This window comes from Lynx rufus, unplaced genomic scaffold (assembly GCF_022079265.1).
Source record: "Lynx rufus isolate CCGP_SWC_20201006 ecotype Redwood Valley unplaced genomic scaffold, mLynRuf1.p SCAF_4, whole genome shotgun sequence".
NCBI classification, from domain to species: Eukaryota; Metazoa; Chordata; class Mammalia; order Carnivora; family Felidae; genus Lynx; species Lynx rufus.
The window spans coordinates 77,364,378-77,380,442 of NW_025814856.1; the positions used below are offsets into that span (position 1 = coordinate 77,364,378).

At 46.5% G+C, this 16,065-nt stretch overlaps 1 protein-coding gene across 1 annotated transcript in view; it reads left to right on the top strand.

Annotated features, from left to right (window-relative positions):
• LAMB4 (laminin subunit beta 4) overlaps positions 1-16,065 on the top strand; it is a 98,802-nt gene that overhangs the window by 23,695 nt on the left and 59,042 nt on the right. The window contains exons 11-13 of the mRNA XM_047097118.1: positions 1,157-1,266; positions 3,866-3,945; positions 4,501-4,651. Of these exons, the coding sequence (XP_046953074.1) occupies positions 1,157-1,266; positions 3,866-3,945; positions 4,501-4,651 (341 nt within the window). The remainder of the gene's footprint in view (positions 1-1,156; positions 1,267-3,865; positions 3,946-4,500; positions 4,652-16,065) is intronic.

Sequence of the window (16,065 nt, forward strand, 5' to 3'; positions counted from 1 at the left end):
ATACCCAAAAGATTGGAAACAGGGGCTTGAAGAGTGATTTGTACACCCATGTTCATAGCAACATCATTCACAATAGCCCCCAAGTGGAAGCGACCCACATGTCCATCCATGGATGAATGGGCAAACAAAATGTGTTACATACATACGACAGAATATTATTTAGCCTTAAAAAAAGGAAAGAAGTTCTGATTCAGGCAACAGCACGGAGGAGCTTTGAGGAGGTTATGCTCGGTGAAATAAACTAAACACAAAGGGACCGTGTGAGTCCACTTCCATGACGTACCCAGAGTAGTTAAACCCATGGAAACAGAAAGCGGTGGTTGCTGAGGGCTTGGGGGAGGAAGGAGTTGGAAGAGATGGTGTTTAATGGGCACAGAGTTTCAGTTTTGCAAGATGAAGAGTCCTAGAGATTGGTTGCACAACTGTGGGGCTGTATTTGAAACAGTCAGTGTTATGTTAAATGTATTCTCATGTTACCATGAGAAAAAAAAAGCACCCCCTGGCCTTTAGCTCCCACCTCCCTAACCCCTCTTAGGCAAGCACTAACCTACTTTCTGTCTCTCTAGATTTACCCCTTGTGGGGTACCCCTTGTGGATATTTGGCACAAATGAGATCATCCACTATGTGGTCTTTTGTGACTGGCTTCATTTGCTAGCATGAGGTTTTCAAGGTTCATCCATGTTGCAGTATGTGTCAGTATTTTATTCCTTTTTTTATGGGTGAATAATATTCCATTGTGTGGCTACTCCACATCGAATGTGTCCATTCATCAGCTGACAGACATTTGGGTTGTTTCCATGAACACTGGTTTGTCCCACAGGGGAAATGTGTATGTTGCTCTGGAGCATAATTTCTTCACAGGACTCAGGACTCAGGATAACTCGGGATAACGGTGCCGGATGTTCCAGCCTACATGACTTCTTCTACTTCTACTCTCTAATTACCATCCAGTAGCACCGCATGAGGGCTCTGGAAATGTCTGGCACTGGATTTCCCACACACAGTTGTATGCCATACAAGAACCGTGCGACCAGGCAGACGATAGACTTGGCAGGGCTGGATGTTGGGTGTTCTTGTGGCCACGCGTTTTGCTCAGCGTGAGCTATTAAGGACAAGGGTGGGGAAATAGAATAATTGTGTTCGCTCTGCTTGCAGCCTGCAACTGTAACCCCCTCGGGAGTCTGCCTCTCTCGGCCTGTGATGTGGAGACTGGCCAATGCGCATGCCAGTCATTTGCCACCGGACCACACTGTGAAGAGTGCACTGTATGTATTTGTGTAGGATTTCCCTTTCATGTGGTCGTGTAGATTTCTGCCGCCATTGCCCGGAGGACACTTGGTCTCGTTAATTGCTTTCCTTGTGCTGATGTATTTCGGTCCTCCCCGGTAAAAGTATTTACACGACAGAAATCAGCAAACACTAACCCTTCTACAGAGAGCTAGCTGGTTGTTAAACATTTACCACCACACCGACTTTTCCCAGATTGAGCCGAACGGACCCGGGCACCGATGTCAGAAGTTTTATCCACTGTTCTCCACAACGTACCAAGCAGTAGAATATGACAATTTATCTGCTCCCTTTTTTCAGCCCACCAGACTGTGGAGCCTTTTCTTCTGTCTCTTGCGTATAGTCTCTTTATCATCCCTACCACCCTTTGCCTAGAAATATTTTGGACGAGCTCATTTAAAAAAAAAAAAAAAAAAAACCCACAGGTTTAAATGGACTGTAGATTCCTGTGGGAAATAAACTCCTGGATTGTTCTAGACTCCACCAAACACGTGAGCATGTATGTCTAAAATTAGTAAACTAAAACCTTTTTTACGCCATAAGAAATGTGTCATGCAGTTAGGGAGTTCAAATCCAACTTTTCCCTTTGTTCTCCAATCCTGGCAGCCCACCATGACATTGTAGAAAGAAAAAACCCCAAACTCAACCTAGTAAAAGAACAGTGACCTTGATGTGTCTGAAGAAATGTAGCTGCTAAATAAGAAACATATGCCTATTACAACATCGTTCTGTGCTAACGTTTTAAGTCATTTTACTGGAAACATATGAGGCCGGGGCACAGGAGGATGGGGAAAGAAGGCAAGAAGGTACCCTTGAAGAGGGAACTCTGGGAGACGGGGCAGGTAACCTGGACATGTTTCGGAGGAAGGTGAGCCACGCCAGCTCCACGGCTGCGTGTGGGCAACATGAAGGATGCCGGGCTGGTTGGCAGGATTGACAAAGATGCCTCATCAGATGATTCCAGAGAGACCTTAGACTCAGGCTGACTTTGTTGGTTCGCAGTTTGACAGCCACTGTATATATAGGTCGCTGGATTGTGTTTGCAGGAGGAAAATCACTGAGCAGGGGCCACAGTGGGGGTGGGGGTGGGGGGAGGGGCGGGGCGGAAGAGGGTTGCCCATTGTGGCTGCACCCACGTGTCCACCAGGTGCCCCACCTGGTCCTCCATCCGGCGGTGCCCCAGACCTGCTCTGAGCCCCATGTGCCAGCACCCCTGGCCTAGAGGGAGTTTTCACAACCACATCCTTGGCGAAGCCCGTCGTTGCACATTGTTTCTGCCCAGACTGAAGTTGGGTTTCGGGAAAGATACCAAAAGTCTTTTGCTGTGTTTTGTAACAAATTCTGTCAGGCTTTAATGTTTAAAATCAATCTTTCTGAGTAAAATCAGGCGGAAAGTTCTATCAAGATAACAACAACAACAACAAAAATGGAGACATAACAAACCCGTTTCAAATGAGAATGCCGTGCCTATTAAGACCTTGATTTTGTCTGAGCATGTTAAATTGAGGTTTGAAAGGGAAGTCGTTTTTGGAGCATTTTATAGTAAATGTTATCAGATTTAAGAAATAGTTGTTTGTATCTCCCCAGCTGCTTATATCGAATAAAGGTCAAGATGTTGCAATGAAGAAAAGTCTTGAATAAAACGGACTCTCTCCTGCAGAGTTTGTTATGACAAAACAGCTTACTTACAAACATGAGAGCCTGCTAAACCGTGATATGCAAATAAGATCTCAAAATCAACTTGAATTTTTTTTTTTTACCCCCAAACATTTTAAGACTGCGGAAGTAAAAACCCCTTGGGATTTTTGTGGTGAGAGAATCTACTGGGTTTACAAAAGCAGTTGCAAATAGGCTAGTTGAAGACCTTCTCCCCAGACTGGCCTTAAATAACTCACCGTGAGGCTAAATTGGTGTGGTCAGAGGAACTGTGTAGTTTTCACCGTATTTTTTAAAAATTTATTTTGAGAGAGAGTGTGAGTGAACGAGTGCTGGGAAGGGGCAGAGAGAGGGAAAGAATCCCAAGCAGACTGCACTGTCAGCACAGAGCCCAGTGCGGCCCTTGAACTCCCGAACTGTGAGATCATGACCTGAACTGAAATCAAGAGTCGGACACTTAACCAACTGGATCCATCCAGGCGCCCCTGCATTTTTTTTTTTTAAAGAGAGAGCAAGCAGGGGAGAGGGGCAGAAGGAGAGAGAGAGAATCTTAAGCAGCCTCCACACTCAGGGCACAGCCTGACACAGGGCTCGATTCCATAACCCTGGGATCATAACCTGAGCCAAGATCAAGAGTCAGACGCTCAACCTACTTAACCACCCAGGTGCCCCCACTGCATTTTTGCTTGGAATAGTATTCAGGCAACCTGTCTGTCCCCTTCATTCCAAGTCCCAGGAATAGGAGAGATGTGTCCTCCAAGGTCATTACCAAGTACACAGGCAGGAAAGGTGACCGTGTGATTGCCCAGGCTGTGTGGCTATTTGACGTGTGTCGACTGAACTGTACTGATTTTAATATTTACCCTTCAGAGCAGCATGTATCTTCAGAGCTGGATTCAGCTGAGCATTTTCTCTTTATAGGTTGGATACTGGGGACTGGAAAATCAGCTCCATGGATGTTCTCCCTGTGACTGTGACATTGGAGGTGCTTATTCCAACGTGTAAGTCACTAAATGAATGACGCAGTCCTGTGGCTATAGTCTCCACTCACGTTTCCACATTTTATTCTGACCGACTTCTAGTCATCGGTGATGGACTTTATTCCATGACGAGCAAAGGGTGTTGAAAAGCAATGATCTTGAGACATTAACTACAGCCCAAATGATTTATTTTGCTCAAAATATTTCCAAGGAAGAGATCAACAGTCCTACTGCTTGGGTAACCCACAGGTGGTGGGACAGATGCCATGTGTGACTTGACCTGCCTAAAATATCAACTTTTTGCCACCCTATAAGGAGAGGTCCTATACTCCTTTTTGCAGTGTTTAGAACAGAATCAGAGGAAAGAGGTGGCTACTTGGGTTCCATGGATCTGGATTTGCTTTTCAAGACCAGACACGTAGAGCCCATGGCCTCCTAACATCCTCCTCAAGACCATTGATTGATCGATTCAAGGAGCGGGTCCAAACTCAGAAGGCATTTAGTTCAGCACCTCCGTGCCTCTGTTTTATCCCTCCCCCCTCTCCATCTGTGCATGATGGGTTTGTTTCTCCCCAGGTGCTCCCCCAAGGATGGCCAGTGTGAATGCCGCCCGCACATCACTGGCCGCAGCTGCACTGAATCAGCCCCCGGCTACTTCTTTGCTCCTTTGAATTTCTATCTCTACGAGGCAGAGGAAGCCACCCCTCTCCAAGGACTTGCACCTTTGGTTCGTATTTCATTTAGTCTCCTTCCAGACTTGATTTGATGGGGTGGCGGTAAATACATATAGCACACCCTTGAGATCATGGGTAAGGTACCTGGAAAAGAATGGTTTGGCCACCTGTGCCAATCAGAACAGAGTTTATTTAGCATGGAACTGAAGGTTATAGAAACTCTGGAGGCCAGAGCCTGCATTTTACATGATCTTTGTATTACAAGTCTATTGCAGAGCCTGGCACGTAAGTGGGAATTGGTTGAGGCTGTGGTCAGAGGGACCTGACTTTTGCTCTTTCGATGTGGCTGTCTGCTAACATGTGTTCATTGAGTATCTACTTCTCTGCTTTCCCCACGACACTATAAACCACGAGATGGATGGATAGATGTGTATGCCGTTCACCACTGTTGCCCTAGCATCCGCCACAGTGTCTGAGCCACAGCGGGAACCTCACAGACCTCTGCTAACAATGAGTGAATAAGGTTCAAAACGGAAGTATACGATGTCCTCCTGAAGCTGATCATAGACTAGTCATTCTTACTGATGTTCACTGGTGTGGGTGAGGGCAATTGTCACTCGGTGCCCTACTTCATTCCCTCCAAGTCAGGGTCCTGTGGGATATTTTCCCTAAAAATGTATTTCTTAAAAGGCTTGTTAGAGGAGCAGACACACACGTGTGGAACAATTAGAGAAGTTAGACTCCTGTGACAGTCTCAAGCATGTGACCCCAGCCACAGGCAGGAATGTGGCAGGGGATAAGGGGATGTGTGGTGAAAGTCTTCAAGGAGAGAAGGCGTGTAAAAGTCGGTTCTGAAGACAGGGTTTGGATAGAAAATGGGAACTCGTCCAGGTTCCAGCAACTAAGTCGTTTCCTGAGATCTTTTCTTTATCTGGACACCATTGATGGGAGGGATGAAAATGCCCCTTAGGAGGCTTGGAATGTTCTCTTCTGCTGACTGGAATCGGGGGAGGGGCGGGAGGCTTTCACTGTCCCTACTTAAACTTACAACCATGGTGGGTGGGATCAAAATGAAACTATTCTATGTCTGCATTCTTCTTCATGATTTTTAATTTTGCACCTTTATGATGGTGACTTAAGAAAACACTTTGGTAAGATAATATTGGTATTTATATTTAGGCTGTAACTATCGTAAAATAATAGAAGATATATATTGGTCCCTACCCCTGGTTCCTGGTAAAGAGCTCCTAAATCCTTTGGAATTTTCTGGGGGATAAGGATGTCTTTTGTTCTAATTGGGTGACTTGATGGGCTTCTAGATGGGGCCTGGTCACCAGAAAGACCAAGCTTTGATTAGAAGCTTAGAATTTTCCATCCTCCCCACCCCATTCTCTGTGAAGGGGAGGGGAACTAGAGACTGAGTTAATGAATGACCATGCCTATGTGATAAAGCCTCCATAAAAATCTCCAACATATAGGGTTCAGAGAGCTTCCAGGTTGGTGAACACATCCATGTGCAAGGAGGGTGGTGCACCCCAACTCCAGGGGCCAGAAGCTCCTGATCGAGAACCCTCCCAGTCATAACTCTTCATCTGGCAGTTTGTATCCTTTATAGAATTCTTTATTATATAATAAACCACCAAACATAAGTGTTTCCCTGAGTTTTGTTCTAGCAAATTATCGAGCCCAAGGAAGGGGTCATGGGAATCCCAGTTTATAGCTGGTTGGTCAGAAGTACTGGTAACAACCTGGATTTTCCATTGGCATCTGAAGGTGGGGTTGCGGGGACAGTCTGGTGGGACTGAGCTCTTAACCTGTGGCATCTGACACAAAGTCCAGGGAGATGGTGTCGGGACTGAATTAAATTACAGGACACTCAGCTGGTGTCTGAGACTTGGCGAGCATGGGAATAAACCACACACTGGTGTCCGAAATGTTGTGAGCGTAGTAATAGTGTGACAGTAGAGGGGCCACACGGGAGTGTCTTTCCTATACAACTCCAAATATAATTGCTCCCACTATTTTAGATAAGAAAACACAAAGCAGCTGTAATATCTAGAGTAGACGGACTGATGCTTAACGTATATTCCCTGTGCGCCATGCTGTAGCTGCTGAGAAGCAGTTAAGGAGAATGTGCTAATGTGCTAATACAGCTCCAAACCATGAGTGTTGTCCGACGTGAAGCCTTACTCCTCTCTCTGTGGTTTAAAGACAAAGATCAAGGACAGAGAATGGGCTTAAAGGGCCAGGAAAATTGTGCAGAGGATTGGAAAGTAGTATCTATGACAATTCAAGCTGGGACTGATGTTGTGTTTAAAATACAGCACGAATAATTTCCTCTCCACTAAAAAGATGATCCTTAATTGTAGTAGGAAGAGTTTAAGCTAGACCCTCTTTGTGCATTCATTCAACAAATATGTATTGTGTGCTTACTATGCTCTTGCTTTTGATATTAATAAAACTTCCAGGGCCACCTGACAGGCTCAGTCGGTGGAGCATGAGACTCTTGATCTCAGGGTCAGGAGTTCGAGTCCCACGTTGGGAGTAGAGGTCACTTAAAAGAAGAAAAAAAAACAACTTCCACTTAGAGCTCTGTCCTTTGCACTTTATATACGTTACCTCGTTTGACTTCCCGAACAACCTATCACCTTTAATTTCCAGATTAGGGAGACATTAGAGAAGTTACCTAACTTGCCCAAAGTCACACAGCTGGTGGGCAGTGGACCCTGGATTGAAACCTGGGTACATCTGGTTCCAAAGCTCTTGCTCTCAACCCATCAATAGGTGCCACCCACATGCGTAACATTGAGCTCCAGGCTAAGGGCAGCATAGAAAGCAATTAGCCACGGTCTCTGCCCTCCAGGAATTTTTAGCTATAGCTAATACAGTTACATAGATACCTCAGGATGGGGGCAGAGACATATGACAAGAAGGGTCCATATGTGCCGTGTGTTAAGATTTCAGAGCCAAAAGTGATACTTTATGAACAGGCTTAAGGCACAGAATAATGTGGCCTGAGACTTGAAAGCAATAAGCGTTCCAGTTGGTGGCCTCGGTGAGAAGACAGTCCAGCCAGGAAAAGTTATAAATAATGGCTCAGAGGGGAGACAGGGTAGGTATATTCACAGGTAGAACAGGAAGTTTATATAGGGAAGAAGTATTGGAAAAGAACAGTAGATCCTCCTATTAAAGAGCCTATATTTTACTTTTGGGGCAATGAGAACTCGCTGACGCTTTCTGAGCCAGAGACTCAGTGTTCCTGTAAGTGCGGTCTAGTCGCAGGGAGGCCTGGGATGGAGGGAGAGCTTTCTGTTGTAGTCCTGGCAGGCATCAGGAAGGAATAAGGAAAAAGTTAAGAGGTAGCAGAGAGAGGAGAAGGTATGGAGATGATGTGAACAAAAAAGATGTGAACCCAAGACCATGACTTAGGAGTAACTCTTTGAATACTCAAATCGGAGAATGAAGAAAAAGGACGATTAACTTTCTTGGCGGGTCTTCAAAAGATGTGTGTGGGCATGTGTGTATCTTAATTTTTTCAGGCTGCTGTAACAAAAGCACCACGGACTGGGTGGCTTATAAACAACATAAATTTATTTCTCACAGTCCTAGAAGCCGGGAAGTCCAAGATCAAGGCACCAGCAGATCCATGTCTGGAGAAAGCCTGCTTCCTAGTTTGTAGATGGCCGTCTTCTCACTGAGTCCTCACACGGCAGGGGGGCAAAGGAGCTCTTTCATGAGGGCACTGATCCCATTCCTGGGGTGTGCCCTCATGACCCAATCACCCCGGAAAGGCCCCACATTTAATCACCACCACTGTGGGGATTAGCCTTCTCTATGTGGATTTTGCAGGGACACAAACATTCGGTCTATGGCAACATCCTTGCTACTCAAATGTGGTCTATGGACCAGCAAGGCTGCATCACCTATGAGTTCACTGGACTTATAGAGTCTCAGGTCCTGCCCCAGACCTACTGAATCGAGTCTACGTGTTAACAGGATCCCCCAGTGATTCATAGGCAACTTGGGAAGCACTGGTTTGTTTTCTTATAGAAACTACCTGTGGTCACAAAACTTAATATTGATTGGATTTAACATAGTGTGGAATTTGATACAGTGTAGTATAAAGCTAATTCCATAATAGGCTTTCTGCATAAAATCAATAAAATGGTTTCTAATTTTGTGTTGGACGCATGGACATAATCCAGCGTGGCCTGTCTGAGGTTCCTCATCACAGAGGTCAGGCAGCTGGACAGAGAGTGTGGCTGAGAATCACTAAAATAAGCGAGTTCCTGAAGCGGGCCTCCGCTGACCAGAGGGCTACATGCTCTTGACGAACAAGTAGGGCACCTGTGAAATGAAAAACTCTTGTTTGTAAAACCAATAACGAAACATCAACCAAGGAAACACCCACGTCCAGAGGACCACGAAAATCTGGAAATGAGCAATTGGCGATTCCGACCGGGTCCCCGCTGAGGGGGATAGTATGAAAGGGAAGCCCGTGAGACCAGGATTTTAAGGAAATGGGAGCCGCAGGAATGCAATTCCTCGGCTTCGTTTGGGAGGTGGCTCTCCTGGTATAACCTCTCACGGGATCCTGCAAGGTCAAATCCCACAAACTGTGAGAACTGCCAGGAATTGGCCTCGAGAGTGTCCAGAGTGACAGTAGCTACTGAAACTGCATCTCTACACCATGCCTGCTGTTGATTTTCTACAACTTTCTTCTTGAGATCTCACGTTAAAACATAGCATTTGCGCTTTTTTTTTTTTTTAACACCACGAAACTAGGAGATAAGCATAAATGTTTTCCCAGGTTCGAATGTCACCAGCACAGCATCGTTCAAAAAGAAAACCCGAGACGTCATAGGACTACCAAAATTTTCTCATTGTCACGGAGAAAGAGGAATTATAAAGTGCCTCACGACTCCTTCCTGAGGCTATGAAATGAAGATCGTGATTACCTTTTAAGTTATCCGATAACTCAAAACGCTTGCACTGTGGTAGAATTGGAACTTCTGTGGGTTACTGATGCTGTAATTTCTTTTCTTTTTAAGATAGCAGCAACAGCTTTGCCTACGTGTGATGTGTACTTCCAGCAACAAGGGAGTGATTTCATAGTTGACAAAGGCACGATAATACTGAAGAGAAATCAGAAGCAGAGTGTACGTGCTGACGAGCAAAGTGAGGTAAACCACTTCTCCATGGCCGTCGTCTGTCCTGCCTGAAACAAACAATCTGGTAATGTGCTCAGAACCGTGTGGGGCCCATGTGAGTACTCAGTCTCTGTAAGCTGCCAGTGTCCTCGAGGATGGGATAGAGGAAAGGAGGGCACAAGCTCAAAGTAATTAGAGCTTCTGGGCAAATCCCAGTAGCTTTCTTTGTTTCAAGACAGAAGTTTCCGGAAGGCTGGATTCTGGAGTCAGAGTCAGGTATTGCAAATTCACAAGTTTTTGTCATTTTAGGGACATAAGGAGAGCTGAGGAACGGCTCTCCCCCTAGTTGGAAGGAATAAGACATGCTGATATCCCTGGGGGTGGTGCATGGCATCGCCATGTCTAGAATCTGAGACAGTGGAAGGTGGCCAGTGCTAGTGTGAGTGCAGGATGATGCCACCTCCACGGGACCCTGCTCCAATGGCTTCAGAAGGCCAGAGGAGACCTGAGGACCTTGTAGCCAGCCAACTATATTAGTTTGGATAATAGTCATCCAACTATATTAGTCAAAGTTGGGGATGCCTTGGGTCCATTCCTTCCTTCATTCAGTACCCTGGGATCTTCACTGAGTTTCCCACATGTGTATGCATGAAGGGGCATGCTGGAAAGCCAATGAAATCAGACACTAGCTGTCTCGTTCACAAACCCAGCACCTGAGTCAGTTCCTTAAACATAAGAGACCTCCTTGAGTGAATGAAATGGTTGAATCAATGGCAACAAGAATATGTCAGCACGAATGAAGTCTGCCCTTAAGATCACTGTCGTGGAAATGAGCCGTGTACACAAGCCACTAATGGTGGCTGGGTGGGGTAAGTATCATAGAAGAGGTGCACATAATATGACACGGACTTCAGATTCAGGAGAACTACCTCTAGGTGAGAGAATCAGAGAAGGCTTCCTGGCTGGTGTTCCTCGTCCCCAGGTCCATGCACACCAGTCATGGCGGCCTTGCTCTTTCGTCTACCTGTTCCTGTGCCCACACCACATGCCCATGAAGCCTTCTCTGACTCTCTGGGCTTCTCATTCTGAGTCCATCTGAAAGAGAAGAGTGGGGAATGAGTCACTACTCCCATCTCCTGGCTCTCTATAGAACAGATAAGCGAACCTCAAATTTTACTGTGCAGAAGCGCTGACGAGGGGGCTCATTTAGGAAGCAGGTTCCAGGTTCTTACCCTCAAGATCCAAATCAGAGAATCTGGGACTGGTCAAGAAATCTGCATGTTTGCCACGCACCCCAAAGTGATTCTGATATAGGTGGTCCATGACTGTTCTTTGAGAAACACAGCTCTAAATATCCACAAACTACTCTCCTGACTCTTGTCTGAAGTGACCACCTCTGTATTATTTCTTGATTTGTAAAACTTCTACTCATCCCTTACAACCCAATGCAGATTTATCTTCCTACTCCAACATCTGGACATAGTTCATTGTTTCCATCTCTGGGGTCACACAGATCTGACAAACTGCGGGTCCTGCCTGTTAGTAAGTAGGTTATGAAATCAATTGGCTGGGCCCAGCTTAGTACAACAGAGGAATACAAAACAAGGGCATATTTTCTTGGTGAAAACTTTGTTTCGGTTTGTATAAATGTGTATGGGTTCCCTGGAAACAGACATTGCAACAGAGACGTGGGTGCATGTGCCTTACGGAGGGGAAGGAACACTCATCAGGAGAAGTCTGGAGGGGAGGGAGGGCAGGAGGCTCGGAGGGGAAAGTGAGGCAAGGATGAAGTCTGGGATAGATGTAGCCTTGGCCTGATCCCCTGCAAAGGTTGGAAGCATAAATGGCACAACAGAATTGTCCCCCATTGAGGGTCAAGGGCAGGCCTGTTGTGTCCATCAGCCTGTCATGGTTGTGGCCTCCCAGGGCAGATGCCAGCAAGCTCCCAGCTGAGGTGACTCCGATCCAAGGGCAGTTCTCAAGAGAGGGGAGCTGTGTCACAGCAGCTGGTGGCTGGAGAGTGTGGCCCAGCCGAGGGGACCCGGCAGTGCACTCACAGCGAGGGCTGGCGTCTGCTCTTTGCATGCTCAGCCCCACACGCCGGGCCCTTTGTTCAAAACTTAGGGAAAAAGAACATTGAAGGCACTGAAACATATAGCATCCTACTTTCTTCCATAGTCTCTTGACTTCCCGGTGTTCTTTTATTTGCCATCTAATGTCGTTTGAAGTAAAGAAATATTAAAAATATAAATTACTGGCACGAATGGTACCATGCATCTTTATATCGTGCAATTTTCACTGCAAACATAAGGGCGTTTGGCTCATGTCAAATCACTGAAATTACACGGGTTGTGTTTTGTAGTTATAAATGCATATGTATTCTGGCCTTCCCAGAACAATGGAATGTGCAAAACGAACACAACTATTTCTGTTTCACTCCTCGGTGTGTGTCCTACCAACACTCCCTACCTTCAGCATACTAACCAGTAAGGGAGGGCTGCAAGAAAGACAACCAGGAGTCGCCCTATCTTTCTTTCCTTCTGGTCATCCTTTGGTGTATGCAACTGGCTAATACAGGGAAGCAGCATGAATAACGTCTTTCTCAGAATGCCTTTGCCTTCTTTCTGCTTTCAAAGCAAGTTCTGGTTGGAACAGAAAAAGCCTGGCTTCTTGTCAGCACCCTGCTTACTCAGGCATCAACATAACCCACTTACCTTATATGCACTCTTAGTTTCACTGAACACGTGCGCATAGTAGGTCCACTGGAATGCTGTGTTCACCGGCATCATGTGCACTATTTGCAAATGGGGGCAAGGAAGCACACACATAGGGGGTATGTCTCTTCTGCTCATGTGCACGCGCCATTGTCCCAAGAGACTTCACTCACAAAACAATTTCAAACATAAAATTATTCATTATCTCAAGATGGTGATGGCAGAGCGTTAAACCAAACATGGGGTCCCTTCTGAGTGTGGGACCCTCTGGAAGTACACATGTTTGCACACCCATGAAGCTGACCCAGCCCATCTTCCCCTTACATTAAGTTCATTCCATGCACGCACAGGCTTTCTGGGATTCTCCCAGGCCACAATTCCTGGGGAGATTTACAAAAGGAGATTCGTGAGACAAACGCAGCCTCTGGCTGCCACAATCGGTCCCAAAGGTGGTAACCGATACTCACTGTCTCCCTCCTTCCTTGCCACCCATTCTAGATTCCCTTCATGCTCAACTAGCACTTCTGTGGGTTGGGATGACCTAGACCTTCATCCTTCCATGACTGAGCCCCTGGTTTCCATGGTCTTCTCAGGCTACATGCAGGGGAACACCACAGGTGTCTTAGTGGGCCACCTCAGTGCCACGCATATTCCTCATGTCCTGATTAAATAGGATCAGCCCTTCCGGTTATGTCAATTTCGTCCCTGGCCTCCTGGTCTACAGGCATGAGAAGCCCTGGTGGCCATGCAGCAGCCATAGCTTTAAGGTTAGTGGAATTCTTTGTTTCTGCCCAAGAATCAAGACATCTAGACCCACAGAGCCTAAAGTTGCAAGCACAAGAAGCCCAAATTCCCTTGGTCACCACCTGTGACAGTGAGCTTGGCCACTCCTACTAGATTTCCAAACCCATGTCTTCTACCCATTGGGAGCACAGCATCACATAAAGGTCATTGCCATCATTAAGGAGTAAATGACATCCTGAAGAATACTGTCCCATCTCACAGGGTGTCATTCCCAAGCTAGTGAAGCTGATGCATTTTTTTGGGGTCCCATCCCACTGCCATCTGAGGTTAACATCTTCTGGATGGCACAGTTTGTGTAGAGCAGTGGATCGCAAAGTCACATGACCACTGCGATCCTTCTTTTGCTGTGAAGTGGGTCCCTTGAGCTGAGGACGGGTGATGTGGTCTTCTGACAGAGGCCATAGAGTATCTGATTCACACCGTGGGAGACCACACGACGTCGGCTTGGACCAAGGGACCCACTTCACTATCCTTTAATATAGGAAATCAGTGTGCATTTTGTGGCATATCTAGATGGTTCAAACCCCTTTGGGCTATCCTGTTACAGAGAGTGGGAGAATGAACAGTCTTGGGGCAAGACTGAATATACATTACCCGAGAGAAGACAGCCTGCTGCTTCTCCTTCTTCTCTGTGTTTCTGGAGAACACATTTTGCATTTCCATAGCTCCATATCCTGGGTGAGGGTGGTGGAAATCTGCTCTGGCAAAGATGCTCCCTCAGGCACGACAGCCACAGATGGGACTACAAGCTGGTTAAGTCTGTATTAAGTGTATGATGGGGACATGATGGGAACCACCATCGTATCCTGAGAGTGGCGCTTGGAGAACGTCTCAGATTTGTAGTACTGTTTTTTATTTACTATCTTGACTTGGTGGAGAGAAAGTGGTTGCGAATGGATGTTTCACAAGCTTTTACTTGGCATTTCCTACTAGAAGAACTCTTACCTTTCCTTCCAGGTCAAAGAATCAATGCCCACTGCTAAGCAGATCCATTCCAATTACATAGTCAGGAATTGGAGGAAATAATCAAGGGACGGTTCAGTAAATCTGTGAACCCATTTTAAAAAGGACTTAGGCCAGGACTCCATATATTACCTGACCCTCAGATATCCTTCTTCTAACAAGGATGGTGTTGCCATGGTGTTCAAGAATCTTTCTTCATGGGGATCTGGTCTCTTATTCAGTCACTGGGTTCTGGATCCAAGAAGTGGCTCAGGTCTAGGAACTTGACAGAACATCACGTCTTTCCATTGGGGCAGCTGACCTCAGCCTTTTGCTAATTCATATCTGACCGCTTTTAATGATATATGTTAAGCAATACTTTTGTTGGCTTCTCGTCTGTGTTGCTCGTGGGAATACCATGTTCTATTAGTCATCTCCATTGAAGATTCCTATGGGTCAGGACCCCTTGTCTCCTTTTCTAACCTTGCTGCCCCCTATAATAATTATGCCCATCTTGTTTTTGAGAGTTAAGTGCTACCCAGTCTTCGATAGTCTGGGATCCTGTCCTCCACATTGATACCAAGGAGCTCTGTTTCCCAGTGATAGATCCTACCAGCCTACAGAGAACACCCAACACTCAGCTTTTCAGTGATGCTGTTGCCCTTCTCACCAGTTCATTGCTGCTTGTCCCAATAAATAAGGTGTCCTCCAGGCCTTCAAAGAACATAATCAGCTGGTGGGTTTCCTGGTCCTGTATCTTAGACCCATTCTAGAATGCCTGCTACTCTGAGCCTTGTATCCCTTCCTCCACAGTCTGCTACGGCCGTTCTGGAACCTCCACTCCCTCTCCTCGGGACAACAGCTTTTGCCAAGCTTCCAAGAGCTACTCCAGCAATATATTGGACCCATCTCCCAAGGCTCCAGAGCTCTTGCCAGGCTATTAAATCCCATATTACTGGTGATCCCAAATCGACAAACTCTCTCTATCCAGTTTCATGTTCTGCCTCCTTATTCTAACAACCTCAGGACGCAGACCCATTCTCTCTCAGTTGCTACCTGTACGGGTTAGCCAAGTCCCTCTCAGAGATCTAGCACTTTCCCAGTCAGGTCATGCTGAAACTTGACTCTAATTATCAGGCACGTGGTCAGGGGGGGTAGGATAAGCAGATCCTCAGGAAGGTACACGTTTTCTTCCAAGACAGCTGCATCATTTGAGGTTTCCACGTCACCCTCAAATGCAGCAGGGGGGTGGAGTGGAGGTTCTCTACTCCAGTAACAGTGGGTGGATTACGCCTATGGTCCACGAGCGCTCAGGAGAGCCTCAGAGTTCAAGGTTCCCACGTGCATCACCCATGTCTTAAGGTCCCTCTTCTTCCCCATGAAGGGCCTGACTTAGGCATAGGTGACTTACCTAGGCTGAGAATGCAGGCTTCTCCAAAGTTCTGCAAGTCTTAACAATGAGGTCCTGTGCCTGGTCGTCAATTCTTCCTGCCATCTGCCTAAAGGAGATGAGGCTCTTTAAATCCCCCCAGGGAGGCCCTCTGACTCTCACACTCAGCTTTAAACTGGTGATTGCCCTGAGCCCATCCTCCCTCGTCACAGCATCAGTGGCCTTCAACAACTCCCACCTATTTCCGCAGTCCTTATAATTGCTGTTCCCCCATATCTCTCAATGCCAGAAATATGGCTGCAGTCGGTGGCTCCCCTCCTGCCTTTATCCTGTCCCAGTTCTCCACAGCTGACAGCTTTAGCGATTGCTCTGCTGCCACATCCCAGGGATCATCAGGACATGTTGCACACGGGGGTGCCCATTGCCAGCTGAACCGAAAACGCTCCTCCTCCCAAACTGCATCTGGG